Genomic DNA, 27274 nt, shown 5'->3' with positions numbered 1-27274 from the left:
TTTAGGAGCAAAATGCATCCTGTCAGGAAACAACAACTTGTAAGAAATGAGATTGTGGCCTGAGAAGGGTTGATACATATTTTTGAACGGAGAAGCGTCCAATTTATTGCCATTTTAAGAGTTTACAAGCTCTAAATGACTCCATGGCTGTAATCACAAACAAACTAAAGCCTCCTATATAATCCATTAACATGTTCGATTTGAAACTTTATGACCAATTCGAACACGATGTACAGTAGAGCGTCAGGATTTAATCCTAATCCTCCCGTTTTGGGCGTTCTGCCACCGCTCGGTGCTCACGAGAACCCGGTTTCTCGCCGCACGTGTGCGCCGACAGGATGTGACGGATGGCGGATAATTATGAGGGAAGACGAGATGACACTTTTCATTTCGGCGGATAGAAAACATGTGGCCCAAACAGGCTTTATGCGGTTGAGGAGGAAGGCTGAGCTAATGAGAGAGGAGCGAGGCGCTAATAACAGTAATGATCTCTCATCTCTCAAGCCTGGCTGCAGAAGCTCCACTCCACCCAAAGCTCTGTGTGTGTGGGAGGAAAAGGAAAGAAAATAAAGTATGATCCCTTTTTTAATCCTGCCAAACAAATTCTCCATCTTGGGGTCAAAGTGTTACGCACAGTTAATCCACTAGGGGCAGCAGAGCAGCTTTTAAAAAATGGCTAATTCCCACAAATCTCATGAATTAATATTTCCAGCACTTTTTTTAAAATGGTAAATGTTGGACAAATGTGCAAGGTACTGTGCAAGGTCGACATGGAGGACGGAATCGGCACAGAAGCAACACGAGGCACCTCCTATCACGTATGACGGAGTATCACGTCACGCGCACTCTGGGTGAAATTCCCGTCGCACACACGAACCGTGACGTCTCCGAGTGCAGCGTTTACGTAACAGACACGCTGAACTGAACATGGAGGAGGAGGCGATAAAGGCAAGGACGTCGCTGCAGGAAGGACGGAAAAGCAGGGCAGCGGGACGAGGGGACGCGAGAGGAGACTTCTGAGCGCATGATTATCTTCCACATGATTAATTTCATCTGAGGAAGCTCGTGAAGGTGACCAGGATGAGACAGAAGAGAAGAGAGAAAGCCCCGAGGGTGAAATAAGACTTACAAGAAACTCCAAGCTAATTTCCGAGCCCCTCCGAATATTGTGGAGTTTGCTCGATTTTACCTTCTTTTCTACGATCGCAAAATCCCCAAATCCTGGAGAGACCGATTTTAAGATCAAAATCGGTGGCATCCAATCAGCTTGTGATGAAAAAAAAAAAACGAATGCATATAAATTCTAAAAAGAAAAACGTATCATGATATGATTGATTACGCCATTGTCGCGTATCATCGTGGTTATGACGTAGTATAGGAAACTCAACACACGATGCTTTTTACTTCCTCTCGTATTTATTTTGTCATAAATAAAATAAATTCCCGCATTCGTTCATCGCGTCGGTTTTCTCCTCTCCATCGCATCCTCCGTCTCTCCACCTCCATCCTTTTCATCCGCACACAGAGCGGCACAATGCCCGAGGTCTGTCCAGCCTAATAAGCGACACAGGCATTAATGACATATTTCCACAGCAGGCAGAAGCCATTAGATGGCCTTTGAAAAAGCTTTGTAGAGCCATCCTCTGAGCACGCTGCTGCCAGAGCACTAATAGGAGCAGGCAAAGGTTACTCTAACACTATCCGGCCTCTCCGGAGCACAAAATAACCACAGTCACGCCATCATATAACACACACACACACACATAACATACATAACATCTTATTCATCATTAGCATAAATAATCACCATACGCTGCTGTCTATCATACCACTGTACCGCAGACCATTTGTACTTTATACCAAAATACAGGATAATCTTTCAGAGATCTGTTGTTGGGGGTTTTTTTTTTTGGTTTTTTTTTTTACACACACCTTTATTGTAACCACAGACAAATAGGCCACATCCCACTGTAACCAATAAATAGACCACACCTCTGTAACTGTAACCAGTAAACAGGCCACACGTCCTTCATTGCAACTTATAAATAAGCAACACCCCCTTTACTGGAACCAATAAATAGGCCACACCTCCTTCATTGTAACCATTAAATAGACCACACCTCTGTAACTGTAACCGACACATAGGCCACACCTCCTTTACTGTAACCACAGACAAACAGGCCCCACCTCCTTTACTGTAACCAATAAATAGGCCACACCTCTGTAACTGTAACCAATAAACAGGCCACACGTCCTTCACTGTAACTAATAAATAGGCAACACTCCCTTTACTGTAACTAATAAATAGGCCACACCTCCTTTACTGGAACCAATAAATAGGCCACACCTCCTCCATTGTAACAAGCAAATAGGTCACACTTCCGCCACTGTAACTAATAAAAAGGCCACACCTCCTTCACTGTAACTAATAGGCCACACTTCCTTCACTGTAACCATTAAACAGACCCCACCTCTGTAACTGTAACCGACACATAGGCCACACCTCCTTTACTGTAACCTATAAATAGGCCACACCTCCTTTACTGTAACCAACAAATAGACCACACCTCTGTAAACTGTAAATAATAAATAGGCCACACCTCTATAACAAACTAATAAATAGGCCACACCTCCTTCACTGTAACCTATATATAGGCCACACCTCCTTTACTGTAACCAACAAATAGACCACACCTCTGTAAACTGTAAATAATAAATAGGCCACACCTCTATAACAAACTAATAAATAGGCCACACCTCCTTCACTGTAAGCAATAAACAGGACACACCTCTGAAACCACAGAGACAGGTGCCTCTTCTCCTTTACTGGAACCATGGACACACAGACACATAGGAACAGGACCTACCTCCTGCACTGTAACTAATAGACACAGAGGCCACACCTCCTTTACTAGCGCATATACAGTGGCCGCTTTCGCTAGAAGTTCAACAATAATAGTGTCACTATCACCGAAAAACTGATTTAGTAAATCTTTACACCCCTAATTAACTCGATTCATCAGGGGGACGAGTTATAATTAAGTGATTTGGCTCGAGCCAAATTCTAGCTCCATGGTAAGAAGCAAATTTCAGGGTCATTCCTGAGACAAAACCAGAAGTCCGCCATCCGCCGCTTTTATGATCTCCGAGCGCGGGACGGTGTGTTGCTACTGCATCCCGAGCTGCTCAGTTTAACTTTTACATTGACTTCCTACTCGTATAGCAAGCTGGCCCTAAGGCAAAGGCGCTGATCAATGACCTCTAATGTGTCCCTGCTGTAAACGGGACAGCATGCATATTATAGCTCTATTGATCTGAAACCGCACTATCACACCTCGGCGAGAGGCGCTGCTACGACTCGTTTAAACGGTAAAACAACATACACCTGCAAACACACATAATTATCGTTTCTATAGTAACGACTTACACGAGGACTTGAATGGTGGATGCGCCACATGATCTAAGACTAATAATGAATGTTAGACATGTGCTGTACTTTAAGGAAAATACGGGATACGCTGACGTTTACTGTAAGGAGATGTTTATTACGGAAGGAGTCTCCAGTGGGAGGGGATGGGATTTATTCGCGACGTTTTTTGTTGACCGGTTTAATGCGTTTCTGTGACATCAGCTCATCAGACTGCGCTACGGAAGGCTGGAAGACGGAGCTTTTCTTCTTCTGCAGTCACGTGCGGACGCGGTGAAAAGACGCCTGGTGTGCTGCGCGCCGCTCCGGTCGCCCGCTCCTTTTGGACGTCGAGGGGGGAATTTGCTGTCATAGAAATTGCATCTAGCATTGCCAGGCAATTATTGCTTTACATTGTGACTTCATCAATAACCCCGGGGAGCAGGCAATTTAGAGGCTGCCCAATCTCAGGGAATTCTCAGCAGTCAATAAATGCACACCAGACCATTAAAAAGACACTCTTATTCTTCACCCCACTACACGCACACACACTCGGCCACCTCCAATCGCGGCTTGAAATTGTGCAGCCAGATGGAGGGCTGTGGGGTCTGTTTGGCTTGCTCCTGGCCGTGACAACAAATTAACATAAAGTAATGAGTCGCCCGAGTGGAACGCCGATGCTCTTATCCCTGTAGCTCTGATCCCATCTAGTCGAGCGGAAGAACAGCGCTATCAGTGCTGAGAGATACAGATAAGCTCTAGATGATCTTCGTGTCACGCTCAAACCTGTAAAGCTTGCTCTGGGAAAAAAAAGGGGGGGGGGGGGGTTGCGACGGAAAACCCGAGTGACCATAAACCACGTCTGCATTTGCATCCTGAGTAGCAGGATTGAATCTTGATGGAGATGATCGGGAGCGTTTCGAGTTTGAAGTGGTATTGAGCGGTCGTTTCGGACCTCCGAGCCACCAGGGGGCCTCGCATTAAATGCTGGTGCTTGTCCGGTATCGAAACCATGAAAATGAACGTTTCTACATCGATACCTACGATGTCATGCAGTTTAGCATCCTCTCAGCTATCCATGACATTGGTTATAACCGGATATAACCGGATTATTCTCGACAAGTCCCTGCGATTTCGCCGTCGTCAGATCCAGACCTGTTTGCCGAGTCAGCCTGATTACGACGAGGTCAAACGGCGCGATCGGAAAGAAACGCGAGACGCGCCGAGGATTTAATCGAGTGGGACGCAGACGGATAGTGTAGCTTCATTCCGGTAAATTAAATACGTGACGACATGGTGGCATTGTGGACAGGGTGACGGATTAAATATTTAAATATTTAGCGTCACCGCTTGATATATTAACACATACATCTCGGGACACTTACTGATCGTGAAGACCGATCCGAAAGATCTGCACGTCTTTTAATAAGCGCCTTAATAACGAAACGCAAACAGAATATTCATGAGATCAGACATCACAGGATATCATCCGGAGCGAGTGACGCAAACCCACACTTCACTCGCTCTGCAAGTCTAATCGATACGCTTTTCCTTCCAACTGCCTCGTTTAAAGGAAACTTGAAGAGATCAGACTAAATTAAACTCTCTCTCTCTCTCTCTCTCTCTCTCTCTCTCTCTCTCTCAGGATAAATAATGAGTTTTGTGTACTTGGACAGCGAGGTCACACCCAGTGAAGCATGTACACTACCCTAGTGCACTCTAAATAAGTGATTAAGGGACTTTCCACTGACCGGACACGCAGATATGAACGCGTTCAACTCGGATATTATTCGTATCACTTCGATGATGTTGTTATTATAGACACGTAACACCTTTATCATCGATATGTATTCATATGCGGTATTTACATACTGTTCTACTGGCATAACGGACATTTTGGCCAAATAGCAGTTACAAGAAAAGGTACAACAAGCAACAATGGATACGTGAATATAAATACACAATATTTAGGTTTTCTAACAAGCACGATAGTTTCCCTAAAAGACTAAAAGAAACGTACATTCCTAACAGCTGTTATTCAGGGTTTATATTATATACACATATATATATACACATATATATATATATATATATAGCAAGAGAGAGAGAGCCAATACTTTCCAACAAAATAGTAGTGCCACATTTTGTTTATGTAAATAAATTTTAAGCGATTTAAATTTCAAGAAGCTAAATTTAAGCACATCAAGCGGCAGTTTCAACACGTGCCAACAAAATAGTAGTGACACGGTGAAACAAACAAACAAATTTAATTCGCAAAATGTACATTTTAAGACGCTAAATTTATGCACGTCAGGCAGCAGTTTCTAAGACATATTTTTAGGCAAAACTTGCCAACAGAACCATATTGCCATATTTGAATGAATAACTAAATAAATAAATAAATAAACAAATAAACAAATAAATAAATAAGAAGTGATTCGGTAAATGTGGAAGTAAATGAATCATCACATGTGGAAAGAAGTGATTCGGTAAATGTGGAAGTAAATGAATCATTACATGTGGAAATAAATGAATAATTATATATGAAAAATGAATAATTACATGAATAAATAATACAATAATTACATAAATGAATCATTACATGTGGAAATAAATGAATCATTATGTATGGACATAAATGAATCATTACGTTTGGAGGTAAACGAATCCTTACATTTGGAGGTAAATGAATCATTACATGTTGAAATAAATGAAACATTAAATATGAAAATAAATGAATCATTACATGTCGAAATTAATGAATCATTATATATGAAAATAAATTAATAATTTCGTGTAGAGATAAATGAATCATTACGTGTGGAGATGAATGAATCATTATGTGTCGAAATAAATGAATCATTATATATGAAAATAAATGAATCATTACGTGTGGAGATGAATGAATCATAATGTGTCGAAATAAATGAATCATTATATATGAAAATAAATGAATCATTACGTGTGGAGATGAATGAATCATTATGTGTCGAAATAAATGAATCATTATATATGAAAATAAATGAATCATTACGTGTGGAGATGAATGAATCATTATATGTCAAAATAAATGAATCACTATATATGAAAATAAATGAATCATTATGTGTGGAGATGAATGAATCGCTATCTATGAAAATAAACGAATCGTCATGTGTGGAAAGAAATGAAACGTTAAATAAATAAATAAATAAATAAATAAATAAATAAGCAATCAAACAAGTAAATATATCCATCTTCAGAAAATAAACATGCTCATTTCTGAATTTTTACATTTCAAGAAGTTAAATTTAAGCATGTCAAGCAGCAAATTCTTCAAAATATTTTCGCTGAAAATAGTGCTGCATAAAAAGTAGATAAAAACAGTGAACGCACTAAATATTTATTATAAAACTGACAAATAAATTCGATTCCTTTATTTTAGAATAAAATGTGACAATGGCAGTAGATATGAAATGACTCAATCTAATTTTATTATTAAATTTATTATTAAAAGTATTTTATTTTGTTTTATCTTATTAGTTACTCAGCTTGTTAATCAATTAGATTTTTTAAAAATATTATTTAACATTACATTTTACAATTTCATTACAGATTGAATGACTCATCGAACAACATCGTTTCAACTGTAAAACTTTAAATTTTTAACTGCAAGGCGTTTTTTATTTCAATTTTTCGGTTTTATTTACTCTTAATTTCGATTTCAGTGTTTCTCAGCACTGCAGGCAATGAGTGCACTTTTACATGTAGTATTTTTTTCATTTCATATTATTATTATTTTTTTTAAATAAGCATGAAATAAAACGCTAGCCAACCCTGAGGTTTGTATTATGAAGCAGAAATACAGAAAATTCCCTTTAATCTTTAAAATTGCTCCGGGAAACCTCTTCAGGGAAGAGCCTTTCAAACGAGAGCCTCCGAAAACAGAGAGACGGAAGAGCTGAGTGAGATTATTATGACCTTCAGGAACGTCTGACGTTTGACCTTCATACGGTTGTTAAAAGCATCTGAGCCGTGAGGAGCCGCGAGGAGCCGCGAGGAGACACATTTCCTCCTGCATCGGAGACGCACAGCTGTTATTAACGGACGGAATTAAAGCCTTCGGTGCGCTACTAAATTCCGGATTTTGATTGGTCAGAAGGTGTTGATTCGTTTTCTAGAACATCAGCTCTGACATTAACGCGCCTACAAATCACAATTCGGGCTGCCGGATGTTTATTGAAGGAGTCTCCAGTGTCAGTCGTTCGTAAAACAGCCGGAAGTTTATGGAAGGACTGACACCGGAGACTCCTTCCATAAACATCTCCTTGTTGTCAGAGCCGTGAGCCATCTGACATCTGTCTGATATCTTTCAAGACGGAAGAGTTTACGCTTTCGCGGAGTCTCTAGAACATAACAAGGTTACACCACAGTGATTTGCATCGCGTCGTCCTTGATTATTTTCCTATCACGGCATAAACACTGAGTGTTTTACTGCTCATTGAATGCTATGTTTAGCATTCGCTAACGCTACGTCGTCGTTCCACGGTTTGAAATCCGACGATCCCTGCATTCGATTTTATTTTTTAAGTAGCTAATTAGTCTGTGTGTTTTGGGAGAGGAAGCTGCTGTAACACCTGCTCTACACCTGAGTGCGACACAGACACGAGCGTGCTAATGTTTCTCTGCGGAAATTCATTACGGCGGCCATTTCATGCACTGCTGCGACCTAACCAGCGACTGATTTACTGTTCCACTCCGTGCTGTGAACGAGCACCACGGCGAAAAAAAGTCTAGAAGGAGACGTATTCCTGTTTCAGCGTTGCAGGACAGAGCGGAGACGCCATCTTCCTTCCTCCTGACCCACACACACACACGTTGCAACCATCTACATGAAGGATTAAGCAGGTGAAAAGACAACGTGCCTTAACGTGCAAAGCTTCACAAGCATGGCGGGGACGTGTGATTACGAAACCCTCCCTCCATCACCGCACCGTTCACTCAAGGATGATTTGTAATTTAAAGGTCTAATAGTCACCGACGCCATTTATATCTCCCGGATCGTCTGACCCCTCCTTCCTCGGCTTATAATGGACTACAATGAAGTCCGGTGATGGACTGAATCCCCAGGAGACTAAACTAAAGGCAGATATGTGAAGCAGCACATGTGTTTGGGCCAAGATAGAGATTTTTTTTTTTTTTTTTTTTATACAGCTGATCTATATCATCCATCTCCTTACGCACTGTGTTTTTATGGCTCTGTCTGATCCAAGTTTTATAACAAAAAAAATTAAATAAATAAAAACATAAAATTTGTCAAGCAGTTAATCAACTTAAAGACTCATGCAGTTTAAAAAAAAAAAAATCACTCTTAAAAAAAAAAAAAAAAAAATTAAAACCCCAAACACAGTTTAAAAAGACACACAGTGATTCATTAAACATTCTTAAAAAATAAAATAAAAAAACACTTATAAAATGGTTTATAAAAAAAGCCTTGTAAATTATACAGTTTTAAAACACCGTAATTTTTTTTTTTTTTTTTTTTTTTTAAAGTGATTTTTTTTTATTTATTTAATTAACCATCAAGACAATGTTGGGACTAGCAGGGTTTTTTTGTTATTTAAAAAAATTATTTAATTGAATTTATTGGAGTCAGTAAAAATAAAAAAAAACAGTAAAAATGCTAAATATCTGGCCTTGTTACAGATCTAATTTTAGCAGCAGCAACTTTTTTTTCCCCGGTCCTGTACCATAAAAAGCGTCATGTTCTTAACTTCCATATAAAAAATAATCCACTTCAGAGCGTCGAGGACTCCAAGAGCATGGAGAGAGAGCTTTATTTAATTAAAACATTCAATAATACTCATTACTTACATGTGGAAATAAACGAATCCTTACGTGGAAGTAAATGAATCATCACATGTGGAAAGAAGTGATTCGGTAAATGTGGAAGTAAATGAATCATTACGTGGAAATAAATTAATCGCGACATGTGGAAAGAAGTGATTCGGTAAATGTGGAAATAAATGAATCATTACATGTGGAAAGAAATGAATCATTACATGTGGAAAGAAATGAATAATTATATATGAAAAATGAATAATTACATGAATAAATAATACAGTAATTACATAAATGAATCATTACATGTGGAAATAAATGAATCATTATGTATGGAGATAAATGAATCATTACATTTGGAGGTAAATGAATCATTACATGTGGAAATAAATGAATCATTATGTATGGAGGTAAATGAATCATTACGTTTGGAGGTAAATGAATCCTTACATTTGGAGGTAAATGAATCATTACAGGTTGAAATAAATGAAGCATTAAATATGAAAATAAATGAATCATTATGTGTGGAGGAAAATGAATCATTACAATGTCGAAATTAATGAATCATTATATATGAAAATAAATGAATCATTACGTGTAGAGATAAATGAATCATTACGTGTGGAGATGAATGAACCATTATATGTCAAAATAAATGAATCATTACATATGAAAGTAAATGAATCATTAAGTGTGGAGATGAATGAATCGTTATCTATGAAAATAAACAAATCGTCATGTGTGGAAAGAAATGAATCATTACATGTGGAAATAAATGAATCATTATGTATGGAGATAAATGAATCATTACGTGTGGAGGTAAATGAATCATTACATGTGGAAATAAATGAATCATTATGTATGGAGGTAAATGAATCATTACGTTTGGAGGTAAATGAATCCTTACATTTGGAGGTAAATGAATCATTACAGGTTGAAATAAATGAAGCATTAAATATGAAATTAAATGAATCATTAGGTGTGGAGGTAAATTAATCATTACAATGTCGAAATTAATGAATCATTATATATGAAAATAAATGAATCATTACGTGTAGAGATAAATGAATCATTACGTGTGGAGATGAATGAACCATTATATGTCAAAATAAATGAATCATTACATATGAAAGTAAATGAATCATTAAGTGTGGAGATGAATGAATCGTTACCTATGAAAATAAACGAATCGTCATGTGTGGAGGTAAATGAATCATTACATGTGGAAATAAATGAATCATTACATGTGGAAATAAATGAATCATTATGTATGGAGGTAAATGAATCATTACGTTTGGAGGTAAATGAATCATTATGTATGGAGGTAAATGAATCATTACGTTTGGAGGTAAATGAATCCTTACATTTGGAGGTAAACGAATCATTACAGGTTGAAGTAAATGAAGCATTAAATATGAAAATAAATGAATCATTACGTGTGGAGGTAAATGAATCATTACAATGTCGAAATTAATGAATCATTATATATGAAAATAAATGAATCATTACGTGTAGAGATAAATGAATCATTACGTGTGGAGATGAATGAATCATTATATGTCGAAATAAATGAATCACGATATATGAAAATAAATGAATCATTACGTGTGGAGATGAATGAATCGCTATCTATGAAAATAAACGAATCGTCGTGTGTGGAAAGAAATGAATCGTTACATGTGGATATAAATGAATCGTGTGACAAATCTATTTATTTATTTATTTTTAAATCACAGTCAGTCACTACACGTGAGAATATGTGAGACATAACATATCAATAAACCACCACGCGAGATGTCTGTGTGAATTTGCTGTAAGTGTTCAGATGCGTAAGGTCTAGGAGGAAGAATGTTATCTGTGCGACATTATTGTGATATCCACCAGAAGCCGATTTCACTCTTTAGAGCCTCCTGACAGGTCGTGTACTCAAAGCTAATGAAATCTGTAGTGCGATTAAATATGCACACTTTCAAAACGCAGTAAATCTCTCACCCTCTCCCTCCCTCCCTCCCTCTCTAGTCAGCGTGGCTGTTCTGCAGTCAGGGATCGTAAATGGGGTTTTAAAAGACTCCTGCAAAATTTCCCATCATAGGAGATCTCTATTAATTAACGCAGAGAGTAGCTAAAAGCCAGATCCTACACTGAGTGCTTTATTGCGCCATCACGGCCAATTATCTGCCTATTTTTCAGCCGAGCTCCGAGTTAATAAATTCCGAGAGTGCAGATGGATGTGCTGCCTCGACTGTGCTTTTCAAATAAATAAATAAATAAACAAACAAATAGAATAATTAGTTTCCACAAAAAAAAAAAAAAACCTGCAGCTTGCATGAGCATCATGCCATGCTTAGTGTTATTCTTTGAGAGCAAACTGAACCTACATTTACCAGATTAACCAAAAAAAAAAAAAAAAATGTCACGTGAAAAAGAGAGCGAGAGATAGAGAGAGGAGAAACGAACAGGAGCAATTTAGCTCGGAGCCACAGCTAATTTCATGCTCTGCGTTTTATTCTCCTGCTTCAGTAATTCGGAGTCGGTTAGGCATGCGCACTGGAGCGCTGAAACACTGAAACGCTCCTCTGATAATCCAGGACATTTACCCTCGGGTTGGATGCACAAGACTTCAGACTATGGATCACAGCTCACAACGTCCGCCCTGTATCTAATATAACGTCTTAGATAAGCACCGAGTACGTGCACATTCATTCCTGTCCCGGAATTCCTATCCTATATATTCGGTACACAGCGTTAAAAACCCGAACGTTTGACGCGGTCGGTGAAATCATTCCGTCGCGTCCAAGGTTACACGCGCACGTCTCCTTCTGTCGTAAAGCACGCCGCTCACAGACGCGTCGCGGGTGCGTTGTGGAGAATTGACCATTAACCATCTGTGAAACACAAATCAGGAAAGAGCGCTCTCGATTAGCGCAGTCGTGTAAAAAATAAAAAAAAAATAAAAAATAAAAATTATAATAAAAAAGAGCGTTTTCGTCTTAATGCTCGAAGTGTCCGTGCTAGTTCCGTTTGTGTACTTCCGTACGTAAGGACGCCGTAAACGGAGCAAGATAAGCGTCGACAAATCACGCCGGAAATGCTCGATTTTGATGTTTGTCGGTAAACGAGACCTTTTAGCGGTACGATATGTAAAGCATAAAACACTTCAGGATGTACGGCTTCGTTTAAGGAAAACCATCGGCGGTCGACTTTTCCGGTTGTTTTCCACGTATTACTTACGTTTAAACGCTCTGAACGTCCACGAAACGAGTCGGTTCCTGTTATCACTTACGTTACAGAGCCTCTCTTTGGTTTCTCTCGCGCAGCTCGTCACGTTACTGGAAGAATACGGAAGAATTAAAAAAAATAATAAATAAAAAGAACGCTAGACGAAGCCTGAAAAGGGTTTAAATTCAATAAAAGGTACACATCTGACAGCTGTATTAAGTATTTATGTGCGCCGCTTGAAAAAGGGGCTTGTCAGCATTTCTTGAACAGAAACGTTAAACGCTCTAAACCCCCCCCCCCCCCGCAACTCCCCCCCCCCCCCCCCCCCCCCGCCATACTTCCCCAAGAGAGCCTCACGTTATATATATAACACTCAAGCCCTCGAAGGACATGACCTATATACGCGCTCACATTTACACTGTAGATGTGTTTGCTTTGGACTTTGGACAATTCCGTGTGTGTGTGTGAGAGAGAGAGAGAGAGAGAGAGAGAGAGAGAGAGAGAGAGAGGGGGTTTTTAGACAGTGCTGCCATCTAGTGTTTCTAACAATATTTACAATCAAAAATCTGGGATGGGAGGGGGGAGAGCAACGATGTGCCCTTGATGTGTCCGCCCGTGATTATCAGTGAGTTCCAGTCACAGCTGATGTATTTACTGGATTAAACAAACAAAGATTTTTTTTTTTTTTTTTTTTTTTAAGCCTTAAAACGAATCCCGTCATTAATTAAAGTTGTCCTCATGCAGCATTAGGGTAATAAATCCGAACCACGGTGCTGTAGAATTCTCCATTCTGATTGGTCAGAATCAATGCGCGCATTCCAATACGTCATCGTTTCTATAGTAACGGCTCATCCGTGGGGACGTCGACGGCAGACGCGCCACGTGAATAGATTAAAAACGCGTGTAAGCGTTGTGGTGAAGGAGGTGTTTGTTTATGGTTTAGGATTTACGGAAGGAGTCTCCAGTGTCGGAGGGAAAGCCGCAAGCTTATTTCCGACAGAGCGTAAGTGACGAACAGGAAGGAATTTGTTTCAACGTTAAGATGTCGCTATAAATGGATAGAAAGTACAACGTGTCGTGATTTAATTCATTTTAAAAGTCGGAATCGTTGTCTAAAATGGTGTGGTGTGAGCGGAATAAAACACTTCAGGATGTGCTGTTATAGCAAACCAGCTTCATCACACCAGTCATCGTGGTTTATTTTCTATAACAGCACACCCCCAAGTGTTTTATTCCTTAAGTGATTGCTCGTGCGGTGTAATGTGGTTGCTGTGGTTTCTAATTACTAATTTGTTTATAAGTTGGGAAAAAGATCCTACAGTGTTGAGTAGAACATATTGCAAGAAGGTACACGCAAAAATAATACCTGAGGGTTTGGATAAACCTTCCGTTGGAGTGTGAACGAGATCGGATAAACCTTCTGTTGGAGTGAGCGAGATCGGATAAACTTACTGTTAGAGTGTGAGCGAGATCGGATAAACCTTCCGTTGGAGTGTGAACGAGATCGGATAAACCTTCTGTTGGAGTGAGCGGGATCGGATAAACTTACTGTTAGAGTGTGAGCGAGATCGGATAAACTTTCTGTTGGAGTGAGCGAGATCGGATAAACTTTCTGTTGGAGTGAGCGAGATCGGATAAACCTTCTGTTGGAGTGAGCGAGATCGGATAAACCTTCTGTTGGAGTGAGCGAGATCGGATAAACCTTCTGTTGGAGTGAGCGGGATCGGATAAACTTACTGTTAGAGTGTGAGCGAGATCGGATAAACTTTCTGTTGGAGTGAGCGAGATCGGATAAACTTACTGTTAGAGTGTGAGCGAGATCGGATAAACTTTCTGTTGGAGTGAGCGAGATCGGATAATCTTTCTGTTGGAGTGAGCGAGATCGGATAAACTTTCTGTTGGAGTGAGCGAGATCGGATAATCTTTCTGTTGGAGTGAGCGAGATCGGATAAACTTTCTGTTGGAGTGAGCGAGATCGGATAAACTTACTGTTAGAGTGTGAGCGAGATCGGATAAACTTTCTGTTGGAGTGAGCGAGATCGGATAATCTTTCTGTTGGAGTGAGCGAGATCGGATAAACCTTCTGTTGGAGTGTGAGTGAGATCGATAAACTTTTGGTTGGAGTGAGCGAGATCGGATAAACCTTCTGTTGGAGTGAGCGAGATCGGATAAATTTACTGTTGGAGTGAGAGAGATCGGATAAACCTTCTGTTGGAGTGAGCGAGATCGGATAATCTTTCTGTTGGAGTGAGCGACATCGGATAATCTTTCTGTTGGAGTGAGCGGGATCGATAAACTTTCTGTTGGAGTGAGCGAGATCGGATAAACTTTCTGTTGGAGTGAGCGGGATCGGATAAACCTTCTGTTGGAGTGAGCGGAATCGGATAAACCTTCTGTTGGAGTGAGCGAGATCGGATAAACCTGTTGGAGTGAGCAAGATCGGATAAACCTTCTCTTGGAGTGAGCGGGATCGGATAAACTTTCTGTTGGAGTGAGCGAGATCGGATAAACCTTATGTTGGAGTGAGCGAGATCGGATAATCTTTCTGTTGGAGTGAGAGAGATCGGATAAACCTTATGTTGGAGTGAGCGACATCGGATAAACTTTCTGATGGAGTGAGCGGGATCGGATAAACCTTCTGTTAGAGTGTGAGCGAGATCGGATAATCTTTCTGTTGGAGTGAGCGGGATCGGATAAACCTTCTGTTGGAGTGAGCGGGATCGGATAAACCTTCTGTTAGAGTGTGAGCGAGATCGGATAATCTTTCTGTTGGAGTGAGCGACATCGGATAAACTTTCTGTTGGAGTGAGCAGGATCGATAAACTTTCTGTTGGAGTGAGCGAGATTGGATAATCTTTCTGTTGGAGTGAGAGAGATCGGATAAACCTTCTGTTGGAGTGAGCGAGATCGGATAATCTTTCTGTTGGAGTGAGCGGGATCGGATAAACCTTCTCTTGGAGTGAGCGAGATCGGATAAACCTTCTGTTTGAGTGAGCGGGATCGGATAATCTTTCTGTTGGAGTGAGCGGGATCGGATAAACTTTCTGTTAGAGTGTGAGCGAGATCGGATAAACTTTCTGTTGGAGTGAGCGAAATCGGATAAACTTTCTGTTGGAGTGAGCGAGATCGGATAAACTTTCTGTTGGAGTGAGCGGGATCGGATAATCTTTCTGTTGGAGTGAGCGGGATCGGATAATCTTTCTGTTGGAGTGAGCGGGATCGGATAAACCTTCTGTTGGAGTGAGCGAGATCGGATAATCTTTCTGTTGGAGTGAGCGGGATCGGATAAACCTTCTGTTGGAGTGAGCGAGATCGGATAATCTTTCTGTTGGAGTGAGCGGGATCGGATAAACCTTCTGTTGGAGTGAGCGGGATTGGATAAACCTTCTGCAGGAAATGTCGGTGCGTCGTCAGAATTCCTTCAGGAACGACCGATTTAAGGACGAAGTTCTATAACTCTAAACCGTTGCCGAAACCCGAGAGAACAGGAAAGCACACGTACTGTATCAGATGTTCATTTGCATGATTGCGTGTTCCAGATGTGCTGTGAATTGAGCTCTTTAAATACAGCATTAAAATGACAAGCTCTAAATCAAGCGCGTTACATAAACGCACGCGGTCCGGGTTTTTCCGCGCAGCTGAGAAGCTGAGAGAAAATCAGCACTGTTTGTCCTCGCTTGATGCTCATTTCCTTCACCTTCACTCCCTCTTTAAATCGGTGGGATTTTAAAAAGAAGAGCACAAACACAACATCTGTGCGACTCCTGGCAACCTTTTTTTTTTTTTTTTTTTTTTTTAAACCGTTTCTCAACAGCAAAGTGGCGTTTAATGACAGCGCGGAGGACGCGAATGAAACGGCGGGTTTTTTCCCCCAGCAGCTCACGTGTTCTCGAATTCTCCCCAACTCGTAAAACTGCATCTTATTGCTTTTTGCGTCAAATAAACTGGGATTTTGTGACGAATTACTGATGAAATTTCAGGACGGGACATTCGTAATTTCCAACATCCGACTAGGAAAGAAAAAAACAAACAAACAAACAAAAAAAAAAAACACAGAACATCACCTCAACCAGGATTACAAACCCGGGACGATCTCCTCAAACCCCTCCCCCCCGGAATGCAGCGTTAGACTACAGTCCTCGCTTCTGATTGGTCAGGAAGTGTTGCGCTATATATAAGGTAAGTGATTCACTGATTCGCTGATGTTTGATTCACTTCGAGTTGATTCAGAGTCAAATCGCTTTCTCACTAGAGTTCCCCACCTTGCTCAAGACGTTCTCGGACCCGGGCGCGATTGCGGTATCGCCTCGAAGCGGTCGTGTTGTGTCTCGGAGCGGAGTTCCCGCACTGAAATCCAGCCTAAATACGCGTGAGCCGCCTTCGGCTAAATAACCGACATAAAAACGCGCGTGATTGGATAAACCGAAGAGAGTCACGTTTAAACAAACAAACAGAAAGTTGTGTTTATATTCGTTTAAGTATTAGTTCTTTTTCTCTCTTTTTTTTTTTCGTTCTGATTAACAGCCCCTGGTGTAGGGGGTAATTCTTCGATCAGTCGATTACTGCACGCTACCATTTTGTAATTACGCCTGTAATTAATTGCTATTGACTTTTTTTTGTTTTTCTAGAAAAAGTCAACTGAAAAAAGTTAGCATTTGGTTCAAATTCATACTTTTTTTTTTTTTAAATCCCTTTCTTTTTGAAAGCTTAGTCATTTGTACATGAGTGTCCTTCTGCTGTGCTGCCAGTTTCACCGAAATGGATGCCACTTTGCTAGCTAACATCAGCCATTTTGCTAAGTGTTTTCTATTTTTCACCACCTCTCCCTCGCATAACGTCCGTTCAGCTCCGAGTTTGACCTGACCGACTCGGAGATGAGTGACAGGAACATTACAGCGGGCAGGGGAAATAAATAAATAAATAAATAAATAAATAAGAAACTTCCCTTACCACTGACTCATAATAATAGCGTTTAGATTTGCGGCGAATGTGACGTCCCGGCCTCGTCCTGTCTGACATTGTGGCGTCTCCGCGTCCCTCCTCCGATAATGTTTGCGTGTCAGCAGGTCCGCTCCGATGCGATATGCATTATTCATTAAGGCTAAGTAAGCTACATTTAATTTGCGAATCAGCTGTTCGCGTTAGCCCTAATGACATGCTAATAGCTGTGGAGACTCTCAATTCCCTGAGCAGAAGTCCCTGAGAGAGAAAACGCTACAGTAGAGAAGGTCTGCATTATCCTGGATGATTTTGTGTAACGTTTGCGGTCTGGCACGGCGCATTATCCTGCTGAGAGAGGCCGCTGCGTCGATGATCATCGCATCGTTGATTATTTTCCAATAACGACGCGTGGTGAGGTTTTGGTGGGGGGGGTTTATTTATTTATTTTTCCCCCTATTCCTTGCATAAAAGATAAGGTAATTGTCGAGTTGATATAAAACTCAATATCTGTGAACGTAATTACGCCCGGACTACAATGGAGTTTTCGCTAACGGGCGAGAATTGATAAGTCGATGTTTAATTTACGGCCCGAATAAATCAGCCCCGTAAATGTCCTGAACGCTCCGATCCCGTCGTCCTTCGACAGAGCCGAAACTCGACTCGGCGAGGAAGAGGAGTCGGTTGTCTCGTTTTTTTGCGCCGGATGCGTCATGACGAAAAAGGCAGATAAACATGAAATAAGAAATGAAATAAAGTAAAATTGCACTAATGGTGGCCTTTCAGTGTAATTTAGCAGTTAATTGCAGTTTCTGAACTCTCGCTTCTTGAAGTGAACATTCTTCTAAACATCTAATCAGCCTCTAATTATTTTCACAGTTCCCCACAGGCCTTCAGACGGCGCCGGCGTTCTCACCGAGACGGCGGTAAAATGCACAAAAAAAATAAATAAAATAAAAACCAAACTTGCAACACGCCACAAAAGTAAAGCACACAAATATGTTTTAAAACTCTTAACCCGAGGCGGTGAGAACGGAGTCCAGGTTAGAGCCGGGGAAAGGAAACGGAAACGGACGCCCTCCGTATGCTCGGGTTTTCCGGGGGGCCGGAGAGGACCTGCAAACTGATGAGAACAACGTTGTTCCTTCATGCATGCGATCCACTTCTGTCGTCAATTTCCCTCTGCATTCCCACAAGCCTTCAGGATTAAATTACAATCTGGAGCTGAAGAACACCTTTCCACTCGCCGCACGGTCTGAGAGATATTTTCTCTTTCTGGAAGCTGGTTCAACGTGGAGAGTCAGACATCATTGGCTAACGACACCACCGCAACTTGCCATCACTAACATACTTTTCCATGTCGTTACTTAAACCGAATATCAAGCATTATCGCCATATTCGACCATCTAAGAGGATTTAACAGTCATGTTTAGGGTTTTTGTGTGTGTGTGTGTGTGTGTGTCAAGCCATCGATTCAAAATATAAGCATTCTCCCCCAAAACAGGCCTATTTGAGATGCGAAACCAGTCCGAGTAGAACTGCAATTAATCGTTAAAATGGTTTCCATTACGATGGGAAGTGCAGACCGTTTGATAAAGTCGAAATGACAAGGCTGATGGAAACATCCTGCTTGCTGTCAGTGGTGCTCATTATGAAATCATCACCTTTTTACGTTCCTACTTCCTCCTTCGGAGTGTGACTTAATATGATGAATCCTGTGGCTTAGGGACGAGCTGAGGTGAATCAAAAAGAGCAAAAAAAAAAAATAATAATCATAAAAAGGCTCTGACGACCTTCGACTCATCGCCATTAATCATGCGGAAAAATGTCTGGCGTTTCATTATCGGCCTCGGCAGTGCCGCTGCTCCCCCACGGGGCCGTTAGAGGGAGTTAATGAATTACCGCTTAACACCCCAATTAACAAGGTGGGGCCAGATCAGGAGCGCGCCAGAGAGGCTTGTGGGATATCGCTGAGAAACAAATGACTCTTCCTGTGGGGGGGGTTCTGAGGTGTTTTATCAGGGCACCTTGTACAGGCGGACACGTACGTTTCCGTATACTTTATAATAGTGTTTGATGAAATGATTCAAACTATTCTGAGCCATTAGTACAGGAATGATTCATTAAAAGGCATCGTTAGTCTAACGACTCAAACGACTCGTGATTCATAGTGTGTTTTACCTCTTAAAAAGTTCAGTCTTTTAAAACTAAACAGTACCATGAATTTTGAATTCATCCATCCGTCCGTCCATCTTCTATACCGCTTATCCTACAGGGTCACAGGGAACGTAGAGTCTGTCCCAGGGAGGATGGGGCACAAGGCGGGGTACACCCTGGACGGGGTACCAATCCATCACGGCACAATCACATACACGGTCACACACCCGTTCATACACTACGGACACTTTGGACATGCCGATCAGCCTACCACGCGTGTGTTTGGACTGGGGGAGGAAAGCGGAGTACCCGGAGGAAACCCCCGCAGCACGGGGAGAACACGCAAACTCCGCACACACAGGGCCACGGTGGGAATCGAACCCCCGACCCTGGAGGTGTGAGGCGAACGTGCTAACCACTAAGCCACCGTCTTCCCAATTTTGAATTCATTTTAATAAAAAAAAAAATTTACAACCGGAAAGGCCACACCTCCTTAATTTGGACTGACAGGCACTGAGGTCACATCTCCATTCATTTTTTCTGACAGACACATGAGCCACATCTCCTTATTTTTTACGGCTCACGCAGATCCCAAGCCTTCTTCCGTTTCACTGACAGGCACAGATTCCACAGCTCTTTTATTCTTTTCTAAAAACCCCAGAGGCCACTCCTCCATTGTTTTCTGACAGCCACAGAGGCCACACCTCCTTTGTTTTTTTCTGACATAAGCCACACTTTCTTATTTTTTAATACTGGCACGAGACCACACCGTCTTCCCTTCGATTGATAGGCCTCCTTAATTTTAACTGATAGTCATAGAGGCCACGCCTCCTTAATTTGTACTGAAAGACACAGAGGCCACACCTTCTTAATTTGTACTGAAAGAAACAGAGGCCACGCCTCCTTAATTTGTACTGAAAGACACAGAGGCCACACCTCCTTAATTAGTACTGAAAGACACAGAGGCCACACCTCCTTAATTTGTACTGAAAGACACAGAGGCCACGCCTCCTTAATTTGTACTGAAAGACACAGAGGCCACGCCTCCTTAATTTGTACTGAAAGACACAGAGGCCACACCTCAATTTGGACTGAAAGTCACAGAGGCCACGCCTTCTTAAACGGAATGAAATGCACAGAGGCAACGCCTCCTTTATTTGGACTGAAAGTCACAGAGGCCACGCCTTCTTAAGCTGAATGAAACACACAGAGGCCACGCCTCCTTTATTTGGACTTGATATGTCTCAGTGTTATGCATACAGGGGCGTTACCTGCCATGCCTTTGTTTTGCTTTATTTTTGATGACAGGCACAGAGGCCACGCCTCGTTCAGTTTTGTTACACACACTAAGGCCACGCCTCTGACTGGCAAAACATGAACCATATTTTATTAACCAGTTTAGACCCCGGAACTGAGGCGAACGCTTATCTGCACCGAGAGGAAGTGTGTATGGTGGATAAGCAGCACTTAGGAGAAATGTCTTGCGATGCCCTTGTAGCTTGCGCACTTCAGTCGCTCCCCAGCCATCAGAATCTCAGACAGCGGTTCTGCTCGGCTGGAGCAGGAGAGCCATGAGGAGCCCATCAGCGCTTCTCTGGGGGGAAGTCGTGCGGAATAAACCCCTCGCTGAAGGCTAATTTGCTGTGCTAATGCTCTGTGAGGGCTGGTCAAGGACTCAGAGATAGGGCTACAGCAGATGGGCAGGAAACACACACACACACACACACACACGTCAAGATACTTACACATAAACAAATACAAACAGCCTGTCCAAGTCTGAAAGCATTCCACATGAAATAATGGTAAAACCCGTCTCTCTGGGGAAGAGCAGCTGGTGCCAAGCCATGCCTTAGTAAGTGAAAACTACAAGCTCAGAGAACGTCAGCTCACAGGAGCATTTGGAAGAAGCTGGAGGACATCGCATGGCATGGAGACGCATCGGCACTCATTCGGTTACCTGTTACTACTCTCTTTACGGCCCAGCAAATGAATTTAGAATCCAAATTAGGAATGGAGTACGCTGGGAAGTGAATGGAAAGGAATGGAAATGAATCAATTGGAATAGAATAGTATGTCACGGAAATAGGTATCATAAACAGAGAAAGGAAAGGGAAGGAATAGAATGGGCATCGGAATGGAAAGGTAAAGAAAGGGATGGGATTAAACGGAATAGAAAGGGGTTACGATCGGCACGGAGCAGAACGGAATAGGATTGAACGTTGTGAGACGGAAATGGAACGGAAGGAATCGAATCGCCACGACTCCTGACTCCACGGCAGCTGGTCGGAATGTTGTTTACTCCGTACCGGGGCGCCGAAGCGGATTCCATACGTCATCTGTGTGGAGAGTGGCGCGAGCACCTGGATTCCTACCTCTGCCACGTGCGTTATTCATACTCGGCGTGTAAGCCTCGCCGTCGTCTAAATCCGCAGGTGTTCCCCGCTCGGTAATCAGAGCAGGCCGGAGCGCAGCCGTCGCTCGGCTCCGGCAGATACGACGCGATCGCTATCGTACAGAGGAAGTGGACGGCGAGAGAGACGGCAGATTTATTCTGGCATGGGGAACATGGGTGTCAGTGTTTATTCCACAGTGGTCGTAATCAACAGTGGGAAGATTCTCTTCTCAGACTGCTGATGAGCCCTGCACGCACACACACACACACACACACAGCAACACACACCGCAATGACACGACGGTAAAATAGAGTGAGGGAAACACAGCAGGGGGCGTGAAGCCGGGATTAAAATACTTTTCTCAGGTAATCACCTGCCAATCGAGAGGGCTGCCTACTCCCTCTGATGTGTGTGCAAAGGAAAGAGCGCTGCGTCGAGCTAAATTACAACAGAATCAAACAAAAGAAAATATAACAGCGTAGAGCGGAGCAGCGCGGACGGCACAAACAAACCATAACTCGTGAAAATACTACATCAGACAACACAAGTTGTGCGTTTTAACGACGAGAAAACCGCCGTGATTCGGCCTTCTACAGTACTACCCGTGATCGTCACGCGCATGAATGAGCCACAGCAGGTCGGCGCGGAAGCTGAATCCTGCTCACGAGACACTTCGCGTCATCTGATGAACACAATACAGGCGTGGACGATGGTTTAATGGTCTCCGGGAGTCTTTTCAGAGGTACGAGGAGCAGCTGGCCCGGCTTTCGGAGAGCCGAGGGACGGTTAACTGCGTGGAACGGCCCTCATTACAAGAGCAGTCGTAAGGCATGGGCCGTCAGAGCGGCACGGCAGCTGGGACACGACCCGCAATCCCCTACTCACTGCTCACGGCGTGATGGCGCGAGGTACACGGACGGATAAAAACGAGGCCGCGGGAGAAATCTGTCAAGGGCTAGAGATCGAGCAGCTCGTGTTTGTGCTGGAAAACGGGTGTATTTAAGGGCTTGTGCGGAAGGAGCGCCATCACAAGAACGTCTCGGTGTTGTACTGCAATAGGAGAATAATCAACGACGGACGGTTTGACGTGATGAAGCACAGTCCCGGTTACCATCCCGACGTATAACCATACCAGCACGTCTTGAAGGGTTTTGTTCCTCTTGGCCAGGAGCTGAAAATTTGTGCTGGAACAAGTGCGTTAATATAATATTATTAGTATTACAGAAATGTAGTTTGCTGCCGCTATTGAAAATGAATCAGCACCTCCTGACCAATCAGAATTGAGAATTCAACTCACAAACCAACCGAGGAATGAGCATGTGAATAAATGTTAGCCTATAACATACCGTATATGTTTACCTCAAAGCGGATGAATGTAATTTCCTGCTTAAATACAGTACGACGGCCTATGACGACCCCGGTCAGCTCGAATAACTGCACTTACGTGATACGTGAAATATAGAAAACATCATGAGAGCAAATTTTTAGCTCGTAGACAAAATATAATTGGCCAATTTGGATTTATCAAGCACTTCTCGCGATATTTCCAGGAAATACATTTCTGTGTAGTGATAAACTATCGGATGTCGGATCTGTCCTTTCTAAGCCCGCCTGAACAGCGGTCATCTATCTGTTTATTTGTTCATAGCTAATATTCCAGCTGTGACGAGGAAATAAATCGTACGACCGAGCGAACTGGATCACCTCTACGGCTTCATAATAATTACGAGGCAAATCTCTTCTCTATATCAAACCAGGGGCTTGCATTAATTCTAATCAGCGAGTGTAGTGAGGCTTGACAGCAGGCCCCGAGGGGAAACAGAGAGTGTGTGTGTGTGTGTGTGTGTGTACGCTATCACACTCTGAACGGCTGAATTTCGCTCGTCAGGCTTCACCGGCTGCTCAGACACACTGACCTTTCCCCAGCCTCGATCAGACCAGGCAGCAAAATAAAACGTACACAGATTTCCTCCCAGCCCAAAGATATTTGGTGTCTAAAATCTGCTTTACTTTAGCGCAGGAGCTACAAGTACGGGATAATCTTACAGCTTTCAGCAGTCAGTTTGGCATCAAACCTATGTGTTAAACACGACGTACAAAACGACGTCGCAGAAACGCAGGAAGCAGCTGAAGTTGAATCGCATCTGACCCATGTAGGGGGTGTGGCCTAACATTAGAAGGTGGGGTTTATGTAAATGATAGTCAAATTATCCAACTTATTCTCTTGTTTTATGGAACTGTTTTTGAAGTGAGTGTTTCCTGATTTTTTTTTTCTTTCAGGATCAAAAAATATAATAATAATAATAATAATAATAAACAGACCACACTTTGGTATACTATAACAAAACTTTTTCGCTTTTCTGTTATTTATTTACATTTTATTCCTTGTCTCCATCTGTTAGGCGTGGCTTTAATAGTCCATAAACATTTTTTTTTTTAACATTTTACATTACATTAATCTTTATTGTCCTCAGAAGAAGAAAGTGTCACAAACAAAAAATAGCAGAGAAACCAACAAATTCGTTTAGCTGCTTTTTTCTTTCTCTTCCTTTTCTTTATATATTTTTATTTATAATTATAATTAATTATATTTTTCACGGTATTAAATTCCACAGTACAAAATGTGGCCTTGGAAAGTAAAACGATAGATAGATAAATAGATAGATAGATAGATAGATAGATAGATAGATAGATAGGGTGCCAATACATGCACAGACAGACAGACAGACAGGCAGACAGACAGGCAGGGTGCCAATACATGCCGAGACAGATAGATAGATAGATAGATAGATAGATACTGTGCTAATACTTGTAGAGATAGATAGATAGGGTGCCAATACATGTAGAGATAGATAGATACTGTGCCAACACATGTAGAGATAGATAGATAGGGTGACAATACTTGTAGAGATAGATATATAGGGTGCCAATACTTGTAGAGATAGATATATAGATAGCTAGATAGCTAGACAGATGACAGAGAGATAGATAGATAGATAGATAGATAGATAGATAGATAGATAGATAGATAGATAGCTAGACAGATGACAGATGACAGAGAGATAGATAGATAGATAGATAGATAGATAGGGTGCCAATATATGTAGAGATAGATAGATAGATAGATAGATAGATAGATAGATAGGGTGCCAATATATGTAGAGATAGATAGATAGATAGATAGATAGATAGATAGATAGATAGATAGATAGATAATGTAAATTATGTAAAGGTTATGGATCAGACACAATGCTGTTTTCTATTTAAATTGTATTTTTTTTAAATATATTTTTCACGGTAGTAAATTCCACACTGCAAAATGATCCAAAATGTAGCCTTGGAAAATAAAACATGAAAATAAATAAACAGATAAACAAATAAATGTAGAGATCATGTAAAGGTTATGGATCAGATACAATGCTGTTTTCTCTTTTTATTCTATTTTTCAAAATTTCACTCTTTAGGAAACTGACTAAAAGCTAAAAACTAAACAGCTATGAACGCCCTGTGTGTGTGTGTGTGTGTGTGTGTGTGTGTGTGTGTGTGTGTGTGTGTGTGTGTGTGTGAGAGAGACATCATTACAGGAGCGAATGCTGAAAACCTACCTCTGATTTGAGGCTCCAGTACTCGTCTGTCCCGTACCGAACCTCTCGCAGAGCGGTGAGATAGTCATAACTGATGACCGCCGTCTAAAACGTGAACAAGTTCCAGTCCGTGTTAGCAAAACGCGCTTTAAAAATCGACACGTTACAAACGACTAGAAGTAGAGCTCGACCGATATTGATTTATCATAACCGATCATTTGCATGTTCATGCGCCCGATAACTGATATGCAGAACTGATCTTTATTTACTGTTTTACTTCTGTTTTTGACACAATGAGAACACCACCACTGAAATGAACAAACTGTTTTCTTCCTAACAATGTTCCTCACACTCACACGCCACGCATCATGCTCTCCGTCTCTGATCAGTGAAAGCCGAGGGTTAGTTAGTGTTATTTTTACCGCAGCAGCCGCTCGGCCGAATCTGACGATGCTGAGGTCGTTGAGGTCGAAGTTCTGAGAGTGCAGGTAAAATCCGGACGAGGCGATGAGCGTAGTCGCAACCGACGACACTTTCAGCAGTCGCACGGCCATGTGAGACACTGCAACGACCGACAAGCAAACAAACCAGACGATAAATCGCCACTCTCTAAACACGTTCTGTTTACATCACTCACGGCAAAATTGTTTAAAACACACACAATTTTAAAAAAACAAAACAAAAACAAACTGTAATGACAAATTTGTTTACAATCGAAGTTTATATTATACCACAGCGCTGTTAAAGTCTGGAATCGGATTGGTCGGAATGTGTTGATTCATTTTCTTCATAAAACGGAGGGTTTCTTCACTCCATATACGTAATTGTACAAGTACTGTCACGGTATTACACTTAAGCCATCGTTCTCTCCAAAAAAAAAAAAGTACCCGTATTGTTGCTTAGCAACAAAAGTATACTGTTAACAACCTACATTTTGCTTTTACATCCTGGTATGTACATTTAGATGTCTTAACACAGAATCCTTTGTGTCAGATCACCCAATTTTTAGGTGAGCAAAAGTATTGGAACAGACAACAGATGGACTCGTTCAGCAAAACAGACTTCGTATAAAAACCACAATGAGCTTTCTTTTACTTTCACACTATCCGTCGTTACCCAGATGAGGACGGGTTCCCTTCTGAGTCCGGTTCCCCTCAAGGTTTCTTCCTCAAATCATCTTGGGAGGTTTTTCCTCACCACCGGATTTGGTCAATAGTGATAAATTCACACACGTAAAATCTATAACCTGTGCTTATATTTTTCTGTAAAGCTGCTTTGAGACAATGTCCATTGTTAAAAGTACTATACAAATAAATAAAACTGAATTGATGTCTTGAAGTAAATTAAAGTGAATAACACTTAATATTTCGTTTTTATGTACAAGTTGTACTGGCTACGCACAGTGTTTTTGCAGTGCCTTCGATTGATTTTCCTTCTTTATCTCCGCTTCAAAATACCCCGCTTTTCTCCCATAGGCAGCTCTCCGATCTTCATCTTGGCTTATCCTTTTTAACAACAAGCGCAGCCTTCACAGGTGAAACACATCTGGGTAACACGAAACGCCCGTCAGTCGCGTGTTCCGAGACGTCTGAAACAAAACGTGCCGTGTTCTATTTAGACGTTTGACACGTCTAAATATAAATACCAGGAAATAAACGCTGAAATTCTAAACTCTCTTCTCGTGTTCATCTTTTGATCTCAAACCCAAATGTCTTCATCTTTTTAAAAAATTAATCATCCATGCCATTCCAATACTT

At 41.5% G+C, this 27274-nt stretch overlaps 1 protein-coding gene across 6 annotated transcripts in view; it reads right to left on the bottom strand.

Moving 5' to 3' along the window:
- Positions 1-27274, bottom strand: part of adck1 (aarF domain containing kinase 1) — a 96476-nt gene that overhangs the window by 68661 nt on the left and 541 nt on the right. For 2 of the 6 annotated variants that reach the window (XM_017476630.3, XM_017476627.3), the window contains exons 2-3: positions 25940-26079; positions 25539-25622 (exon numbers count right to left, since the gene is read on the bottom strand). The exons of 1 other annotated variant lie outside the window; for it this stretch is intronic. In XM_017476630.3, the coding sequence (XP_017332119.1) occupies positions 25539-25622; positions 25940-26071 (216 nt within the window). In that variant the 5' untranslated portion in view covers positions 26072-26079. Of the gene's footprint in view, positions 1-12457; positions 12702-25538; positions 25623-25939; positions 26080-26918; positions 27106-27274 lie in introns of those variants that run through there. 3 more of the 6 variants (XM_017476628.3, XM_053682530.1, XM_053682529.1) reach the window with 3 other exon arrangements.

This window comes from Ictalurus punctatus, chromosome 9 (assembly GCF_001660625.3).
Source record: "Ictalurus punctatus breed USDA103 chromosome 9, Coco_2.0, whole genome shotgun sequence".
In the NCBI taxonomy this organism is placed as follows: Eukaryota; Metazoa; Chordata; class Actinopteri; order Siluriformes; family Ictaluridae; genus Ictalurus; species Ictalurus punctatus.
Note: the sequence above shows the minus strand (reverse complement) of the source record. Positions and strands in the feature narration are given on the sequence as shown.